This window comes from Talpa occidentalis, unplaced genomic scaffold, assembly GCF_014898055.3.
Source record: "Talpa occidentalis isolate TD23 unplaced genomic scaffold, MPIMG_talOcc4v2.1 talOcc4.15, whole genome shotgun sequence".
Taxonomy (NCBI): Eukaryota; Metazoa; Chordata; class Mammalia; order Eulipotyphla; family Talpidae; genus Talpa; species Talpa occidentalis.
Genome location: NW_023601543.1, coordinates 13,806,420 through 13,816,784, shown reverse-complemented (window position 1 = coordinate 13,816,784; position 10,365 = coordinate 13,806,420). Strand labels below are relative to the sequence as shown.

Here is a 10,365-nt window from a genome sequence, read left to right as displayed (position 1 = left end):
GGTGCCCTGGTGAAGGAAATTCTATGGGGACTACACCTGGCAGGGGAGGGGGAAATGCAACCAATGTTTATGAATGAAAATAATGTAAAATACTTATAAATAAAAAATAAAATAAAATAAAAGGACAATCTACCCTGCCCAATCATGTCCCCATTTTCTTAATATATTTTTTCTGATCTACCATCTCCCCATTTTGTCAATAACGTTTGCTTCTAAATTTGCCTTCCAACCTGATGCTGCCAAACAAGAGCCTTGTGCGTCCAGATTATTCTATCTCAGACTTTGAGCTTCAGTTCCCCTCATTGGTTCCACTATTCATTCATTGCTCCTACTTCTCACCCTAAACAGGCTTTATTCCTCTCACTCATCTCTTCCTAGAGGTTCTCTGATGAACCCACTCTATCCGGTTTGCCGTGCTCTGAAATCCAGTCTCACTGTTTAAATTCTTTGGTGTTCACTGATGAGCTTTTCAGTAGGAAATTGAGAGATGATATATCAGAGTGGAAATAACTAAAGATCTTTCAAAAAACATGAGGAATCAAATCCTGCATTCACTTTTCATTAGTTGTCTTTCCTGGAATGACTCACTTAACTCTTTGTAGCTGTATTGTTGTCATCTGTAAGATGGGAGAAATAGTAACAACCTCCCAAAGTTTGGGGGAGGATTAGGAGACAACTGATTTAGAATTTTACAAACAGAAAGCACTCAATAAAGAAAACGTCAATTTAAAGAAAAAGTCAGTTTTTTTTGTTTTGGGTAGAATCTTCTCGCTTCCAATTGAGTTTGAAGCTGACAAAAGGCAGTGGGCATAGTTTCGTCCTTGGAATCCTTTGCCACCACTTTCTGCAGTAAAGCACTGTATACAATAAGTATTCAATAAATTTACTGACCTGATTATGCATGGACAAAGTCACAGGTAGAGAATTCATTGTGCATCTTCAGAGGCTGAATCTACTGTAAATTTGAGAGACAGGAATTTCGAAGCATGAAAATAACCAGACAGCCTAGATTTCGGGAGTACAGATAGAATGTGGCATCTTCCCTTGTGCTAAAACAGTGGAATGTAATAGGAACAGAGTTTCAGTATGAGACAGTCCTGAACTGATATCAAAATTCCAATGTTTGCTATCTTTGTGAACTTCCCAAAGCAGCAAGCCTCTGAGAATCTCAGCTTTCCCACCTCTTAGTGTAAATATAATACTTAACTTCCACAACTGTGAAGAAGATTCAAGACATATTACCTTGAGAATTTCTAGACAAATATCTGTGAAATGGTCATGGTCAACAATATGCCCCCTCCCTCTCCTTCCCATTCTAAGGACATCATGAAAATCTGGGTAAGGGGAGAGAGAATTGAGGGGTCCTCTTGAAGATGTTCCCAAATGTTTCCTTTACATCTTTGTTCCTGAGACTGTAGATAATTGGGTTGAGCATGGGGATGACCACCGTGTAGAAGACAGAAACCAGACTGCCCTTACTTCCTGAGTACTCAGTGGATGGACGCAAGTAGACAAACACGGTGGTTCCATAGTACACACTGACAGCAGTCAGGTGGGAAGCACACGTGGAGAATGTTTGTGTTTGCCTGTGGCAGAGTGGATTCTGAAAATAGCCAGGAAGACATATGTGTAGGACACCAGGATGACTGTCAAGGATACAGTCACAGAGCTGCACCCACCGCTGGGGCAGACCAGGCGTGCAGGGGAGCGCGTCGCCAGCACCGGCATTTTGCAGCAGGGACCCTTCTTGCTGGAGACTGTGTGAACCCAGCAGAAGGCTCACCGAGGAGACAGAGGTTAAGCTGGGAGGCTTGCCCACACCGGGCACCTGCTAGCCTGCAGTTCCAGCCCAGAGGGGAGCAGCACCCACCGCTGGGGCAGACCGGGCGTGCAGGGGAGCTCGTTCCTGCATCGCCATTTTGCAACAGGGATCTTTCTTGCTGGAGACTGTGTGCACCAGCAGAAGGCTCACCAAGGAGACAGAGGTAAGCTGGGAGGCTTGCCCATGCTGGGCGCCTTCTAGCCTGCAGTTCCAGCCCAGAGGGGAGCAGCACCCACCGCTGGGGCAGACCAGGCGTGCAGGGGAGCGCGTCGCCGGCACCGGCATTTTGCAGCAGGGACCCTTCTTGCTGGAGACTGTGTGAACCCAGCAGAAGGCTCACCGAGGAGACAGAGGTTAAGCTGGGAGGCTTGCCCACACCGGGCACCTTCTAGCCTGCAGTTCCAGCCCAGAGGGGAGCAGCACCCACCGCTGGGGCAGACCGGGCGTGCAGGGGAGCCGTCCCCGGCTCTGGCATTTTGCAGCAGGGACCCTTCTTGCTGGAGACTGTGTGAACCCAGCAGAAGGCTCACCGAGGAGACAGAGCAGGGACCTGTCTTTGCTGGAGACTTGTGAACCCAGCAGAAGTTCCCCAGAGGAGCCAGTGGTGAGCTGGGAAGTTTGCCCAAGATGCCGGCCAGTACCAGCAACACAGTGTCACAAGGAATATGGCAAATTAGAAAACAGGCAGTAGGGAGTAGAAAAACAACATGCAACCCAGCAACTCCTCAGCAAAATAGCACACCACAAAAAGAAAACCATCTACCAGATTGCAACGACAGTAACTTGGAAAAACTTCTGAGCCTTCCAGATAGAGAATTTAAAATTGCTGTGATTAAAAAACTGACAGAAGTCATAAAGGAAAACAATGATAAGGGGAAAATAATTAATGACCAGAAGAATGAAATTGAGTCCCTAAAGAGGGAAGTAAAAGAAATGCAGGAGATCAAAGAATTAATGGAGACGCTAAAGAACTCTGGGAAAAGCAGTGAAAGCAGAATAGATGAAATGGAAGAACGAATAAGTACTCTTGAAGACACAGAAATAAAAAGAACTAAAACAGAAAAGGAAGGAGAAGTACGAAGGAAAAAGACCGAAGAAAGACTTCGGGAACTATCTGACTCCATGAGGAAAGGAAATATAAGAGTTATAGGAATCCCAGAAGGAGAGGAGAGAGATGTAGGAACAGAGAAAATATTCATGGATATAATTGAAGAGAACTTCCCAAACGCTAAGAAGGATCTGAAAATTGATATACAAGAAGCAAGAAGAACACCAAACTTCCATGACGAAAGGAAAAATACAGCAAGACACATAATAGTAAAGCTCCCAAGAATCCAAGACAAAGAAAAAATAATGAAACTAACAAGAGGGAAGAAACAGATAACATTCAAAGGGAAACCAATCAGACTGACATCAGACTTCTCTGAAGAAACACTACGGGCAAGGAGAGAGTGGAGGGATATAGTCAACAGACTCCAAGAAAACAGATGCCAACCAAGAATACTCTATCCTGCAAAGCTCTCCTTCCTCTTTGAAGAAAGAATATGGACCTTCCCAGACAAACAGAAACTCCGGAATTTCATTGCGACTAAACCCCCACTCAAAAAAATACTACAAGGAGTCCTAAAGCCAGAACCTCAGAGGGACGAATAACAACAAAAGAAGGCCAAAGAAAGTTACTAAAAGAATAAATAAATAAAATCAAAGGAAAGACAAACACAATGGCAAATACAGATGCTAACATATCAATACTAACTCTAAATGTAAATGGACTAAACTCTCCAATAAAAAGACACAGAGTTGCAGGCTGGATTAAGAAACAAAACCCAACCTTTTGCTGTCTCCAGGAAACACATTTAGCTGCAAAAGATAAAAATAGACTCAAAGTTAAAGGATGGAAAACAATCCTACAAGCAAATGGACCAAAAAAGAAGGCAGGAACAGCTATACTCATATCAGATAAAACAGATTTCAAACTTAAAAAGATAAAAAGAGACCCCAGTGGTCATTACATTATGATCAAGGGGATAATACTTCAAGAAGAAATAACACTCATTAACATATATTCACCAAACGAAGGAGCACCAAAATATATCAGACAACTATTGGCATTTCTGAAAACAGACATCAGAGAAAACACATACGTAGTGGGAGACTTCAACACACCACTATCAACAATGGATAGATCAACAAGACAAAAAATAAGTAAAGACACTAAAGCTCTAAATAAGGATCTAGAGTGCTTAGGCTTAACAGACATATATAGAACACTAAACCCAAAAAAATCTGAGTATACATTTTTCTCAAGCGCACACGGATCATTCTCTAGGATCGATCATATACTGGGGCACAAGACAAACATCAACAGATACACCAAGATTGAAATCATACCAACCATCTTTTCTGACCATGAAGGCATCAAACTAGAAATAAACCATAAAGAGAAGGCAAGGTATTCTCCTACCTCGTGGAGATTGAAACCCACACTACTGGAAGTCCACTGGACTAACGAGGAGATAAAAGAAGAAATTAAAAAATTCTTTGAATTGAATGACAAGGAGGACACCAATTTCCTAAATGTATGGGATGCAGCAAAAGCAGTAATAAGAGGAAAATATATAGCAATAGATGCTCACATCAAGAAACAAGAAAGAACTCAAAGAAACAACCTAATCTCGAAACTCAAAGATCTAGAAAAAGAACAACAAAAAAGCCCAAAACCAGTAGAAGAAAAGAAATAATAAAAACCAAAGCAGAAATAAATGAAATCGAAACTAAAAAAACAATCCAAAAGATCAATGAAACCAAGAGCTGGTTCTTCGAAAAAATAAATAAAATAGATAAACCCCTTGCCAGGCTCACAAGGGCAAAAAGGGAGAAAGCACAAATAAATAGGATAATAAATGAAAGAGGAGAAATCACAACGGACACAGCAGAAATCAAAAGAATTATTAATAACTACTATGAACAGTTATATGGAAACAAGTTTAACAATCTAGAGGAGATGGACAAATTCCTACAACTCTACAATCACCCAAAGCTAGATAAAGAAGAAATAGAACACCTAAACAGACCAATTACAATTAGCGAAATTGAAATGGTAATCAAAAACCTCCCCAAAAACAAAAGCCCAGGACCTGATGGATTTACAAATGAATTCTACCAAACATTCAGAGACGAATTGGTACCTATCCTTCACAAACTCTTCCAAAAAATTGAGAAGGAAGGTATAATACCTAACACGTTCTATGAAGCCAACATTACACTAATACCAAAACTGAACAAGGACAACACAAAAAAGAAAAACTATAGGCCAATCTCCCTAATGAACACTGATGCAAAAATCCTCAATAAAATTTTAGCTATCAGAATCCAACAGTGTATCCATAAGGTAATTCACCACGACCAAGTAGGATTCATTCCAGGGACACAAGGATGGTTTAACATCCGAAAATCAATCAACGTTATCCAACACATCAACAAAAAGAAATATAAAAACCATATGATAATATCAATAGATGCTGAGAAAGCTTTCGACAAAGTGCAACACCCATTCATGATAAAAGCCCTTGAAATTCTTGGGATACAAGGAATGTACCTCAACATCATAAAGGCCGTCTATGACAAGCCAACAGCCAGTATCATTCTCAATGGTGAAAAGCTGAAAGCAATTCCATTAAGATCTGGAACAAGACAAGGATGTCCACTTTCACCACTGCTTTTCAATATAATACTGGAAGTCCTAGCCAGAGAAATAAGACAAGAGAAAGACATCCAAGGAATCCAAATAGGAAAAGAAGAAGTCAAACTATCACTCTTTGCAGATGATATGATAATATACATAGAGAACCCCAAAAACTCCACAGAAAAACTAATTCAACTCATCAATCAGTTCAGTAAAGTGGCAGGATACAAAATCAACACGCAAAAGTCAGTAGCCTTCCTATATACAAACAATAAATCTGAAGAAGAAGAAATCAAAAAAAACATCCCTTTTATTATTGAAACAAAAAATCAAATATTTGGGAATAAATCTAACAAAAGAGGTAAAGGACCTATACAAAGAAAACTATAAAACACTGTTAAAAGAAATAGAAGAAGACACAAAGAAATGGAAAGACATCCCCTGCTCATGGATTGGAAGAATAAACATTATTAAAATGGCCATCCTACCAAAAGCAATCTACAGATTCAATGCTATTCCAATCAAAATTTCAATGTCATTCTTCAAAGAAATAGAACAATTATTGATGAAATTCATATGGAATCACAAAAAAACCCCGAATAGCCAAAGCTCTCCTGAAAAAAAAAGAAGGGAATGGAGGCATCACACTCCCAGACTTCAAACTCTACTACAAAGCCATAATCATCAAAACTGCATGGTATTGGAACAAGAACAGACATACAGACCAATGGAATCGAATAGAAAATCCAGAAATAAACCCACAGATTTATGGTCAACTAATCTTTGACAAAGGAGCAAAGACTATGCATTGGAGCAAAGAAAGTTTGTTCAATAAATGGTGCTGGGAAAACTGGGTCGCTACATGCAAAAGAATGAAGCTTGACCACTACCTCACACCATACACAAAAATCAACTCAAAATGGATTAAAGAACTAGACATAAGACCTGAAACCATAAAATACATAGAAGGAAATATAGCCGAAACACTACGTGATTTGCATATCAAAGACATCTTTGCAGACGCATCACCCAAAGCAGTGATAGTGAAGGCAAAGATAAACAGCTGGGACTACATCAAATTAAAGAGCTTCTGCACAGCAAAAGAGACAATAACAAAAACAAAGAGAAACCCCACCAACTGGGAGAACATTTTTGCACCCAACACTAATGATAAAGGACTGATCACAAAAATCTGCAAAGAGCTGATGAGACTCAACAACAACAAAGAAAATAATCCAGTCAAAAAATGGACAGAGGAACTAAAAAGAAACTTCTCTGAAGAGGAAATGCGAATGGCCAACAGGCATATGAAAAAATGTTCAACATCACTTGCAATCAGGGAAATGCAAATCAAAACTACCATGAGATACCATCTTACACCAGTGAGAATGGCACATATTAAAAAAACTAGCAACAACAAATGTTGGCGAGGTTGTGGAGAAAAAGGAACTCTTCTGCACTGTTGGTGGGAGTGCAAACTGGTCCAACCACTATGGAGAGCTGTGTGGAGATTTCTGGACCTACTAAACATAGAGCTTCCACAGGATCCAGCAATTCCACTCCTAGGTATTTACCCAAAGAACACAGAAACATCAATTCCAAAGAACACCTGCACCCCTATGTTTATAGCAGCACTGTTTACAATAGCTAAGCTTTGGAAACAGCCCAAATGCCCAAAAATAGATGACTGGATCAAGAAGATGTGGTACATATACACCATGGAATATTACTCAGCATTCAAAAAAGATAAACACATGCAATTTGCAGCAACATGGATGGTGCTGGAAGGGATCATGCTCAGTGAGATAAGCCAAAAAGAAAAAGAAAAATACCGGATGGTCTCACTCATAGCAGGAATCTAGAAAACTTAAATAAGGGACCAGGAAAATGAATAACTATAAGAAAGTGAAAATCAAAATCAACAAAAACTATGAACCAGAGACACTTTTTGGGGGGTGGGGGGCGGGAGGGGAGGGATTGGGGTCAGAATGGGGGGATTGCAATTGTATGGGGAATATAAAATAAAATTTATTAATTAAAAAAATCTTTTAAAAAAAAAAAAAAAAAAAAGGATACAGTCACATTAAAGCCAGCTCCGGCAAAGATGACACATTGCACGATTTGTGTGTCAGAGCAAGAGAGTTTTAAAAGGGGAAGGATATCACAGAAGTAGTGGGTGATGACATGGGACTTACAGAAGTTCAGATGAAAAACTGTGCTTGTGCCAAACACCATCTCAATCAGGCCCACTGCATAGCTGGCCAGTACTAGCTGTAGGCAGAGTCTTGGGGACATGGTACTATGGTAGAGCAGAGGACTGCAGACAGCCACATAGCGGTCATAGGCCATGGACACCAGGATGAAGAACTCAGTGGCAACAAAACCCACAAAGAGAGCATTCTGTATCACACAACCAGAGAACGAGATGCTTTGGCACTCAGAGAAGAACCCCATCAACATTTTGGGGACTGTGACCGAAAAATAACAGAAGTCAAGAAAGGACAGGTTTCTGAGGAAGTAGTACATGGGAGTGTGCAGTTGGGGGCTGACCATTATGAGGGCAATGAGGCCCAGGTTTCCACCACCGTGAAGGCGTAGATGAAGAAGAAGAGGACAAAGAGGGGGGGCTGGAGCTGAGGGTCATCCGTGAGGCCCATAAGGAAGAAGTCACTCCACGTGCTGCTGTTGCTCGCTCCCGTTGAGCCACTGCAAGTCTGCAAGAAGGACACACATGAGCACAGTGAGACAGGGAGTGCGGAAGTCCTTAAACAGAAGTGCACGGGCTGCCCTGGCTACCCGGGCTGTGACACGAAGTGTGTGCCCATGTTTGGCCAAAATTTCATCCTGTCTCATTCATCTCTTGTCACCATCCAGGCTGTTCGATGTACTTCAAGATTTAATGGTCTCTGAAGTCAAAAGAAAGGGTAGGAAATTGCTATTTATGATCTTTGTGACCTTGGGCTATAGTATTTTCTCTTGTCTCTCTGTAAACAGGGATAATGCAAAAGAGTATCAAATCATTATGTTGAAATTTAACAATTATTTGTCAATTAAACCTCAAATAAAAAATAACAGGGTTAAAACACCAGTCTTGTAAGACTAGTTATGAGGACTGGAAAGGAAGGGAAGGAAATTGCACATACCAGCTCCAGGTTTTGGTGTAAGTGCCAGACCTGGAACTCAGGGTCCCGTCTACAGTATTCGACACATGGGGGAGTTAAGAGTCTCCAGAAATATGGAATCTTTGTCCTCATCAGGACACAGGGGACAGCTTCACCCAAAGTTCCTTCAAAAATCACAACATTCATTCTGCTTAGGGTCACGTCTATACTTTCTGTTAACTAGGAAGATTTTCAATGTCTGACTATAGTTTATTTTAATACTGTTTTTCGGCTTGGGAGCTGAGATACTGAAGGACAAAGTACAAGGTCACAAAGAGGACTTTTATCATTGGATTTAGAGTCATCCACCAGGGTATGAGATCTGAGTCCATGTGCTTTACAGCTCTATAGCCTTTTGAAAGTCCTTTCTAAGTCACAAGATCTTCATCAGTGAAATGGGAATAAATCACACTTGTTCTTCTGATCTCACAGGATTACTGCAAAGATCTAATATGCGCCTCTAGGAAATGATTTCTGAAGTGTAAATATTGTCAGGACGGATACTCAGGAAGCATGCACAGGGCTAGCCCAGTAAATTGTTCTAAAGCTCCATGACAATTGTAAACTTGATGCCCTGGAGCCCCCACCTCCCTGAGTGCAACCCTGGGACTTCCCAGCCCACCTTGTCTTTCACAACACTGGCCTTCATCTTCTTGTGGGTTCTGAGACAGACCCTGGAAGAGAAAACTAGATTAGCATGAGGCAAACTGCACTTAATGCCCAGTGCCCTTCAGTTACTCTGAGGATGTGGCTCTCTGCTTTTATTTGGCATTTTATTATAGTCACCTTACTGACCATCTTTGGGGAACTGAAATTTTCACAGCATACAATAGTGTCTGTTAAAACTTTTAGCTAATATCCTGAATATATTAATAGCTACCAATAATATTGTGCCTGACAAATGCTACACATTTTGTTGGGTGATTGATATAAAGCATTTCAGTTCATTTCTCCTGAGAAGTATGGTCTATTTTCATGAAAAATGAATATTATCATTATCAGATATTGGGACATCAGTATCAACTACAATTATTATTGCCTTTTTACAGGTAGTTTAAGCTTGGAGCATTCCAATACCTTGCTCAGGGTCTCATAGCTAGTCCAGGGAAGAATCTACATTCATATGGAGGTTTGTAATGTTGTAATGTCACTGTTTTATCCATGCTGTCATTTTGAAATATAGTCATATAATTTGTGGTTATTATTAAATTTTATTTAGGGCATTTGCAAATCTATCCTTTCCTTGTTATTGCACTAATATTAGAAATAATCGGGACTGTTTCTCTCAATTTTACACATGATGAATACAAAGCTATGGAAGAGGTAAGTGCCTTGTTTTGGGTCATGCAAGCCTTCATTCATTCAGCTAATATTCATTGGGTATTTGGGGTGTTTCAGGCAATGTGCTAGCTAGGCACTAGGAGCACTTTGCATTCGAAGGAAGAGATGGACAGCAAACAAACAAAAAAATTAAGAACTAAAATAGTGTAATTAAGAAGAAAATAGAATAAAAAATAGAATAGAGGGAGCTTAGTGTTTGGAATGGAAACATTAGGCAGCATGGAAGGGAAATCCTTTCTGAAGACCTGACATTAGATTAGACATTAAGGGCTGGAATCCACTTGGAGAGGAGCTAGTCATACAAAGATCCAGGATACACAATGATGCTCAGCAATACTGTTGAACTAGAATCCAGG

General features: G+C 40.4%; 1 protein-coding gene across 1 annotated transcript; it reads right to left on the bottom strand.

The window, feature by feature from the left end:
• Positions 1–1,324: 1,324 nt before the first annotated feature.
• On the bottom strand, positions 1,325–8,060 carry LOC119246456 (olfactory receptor 1009-like). Its single transcript, XM_054695955.1, is given in 3 exon segments — positions 1,325–1,575; positions 1,578–1,646; positions 7,598–8,060. Coding segments are annotated over 3 exon segments (783 nt in total).
• Positions 8,061–10,365: the final 2,305 nt, after the last annotated feature.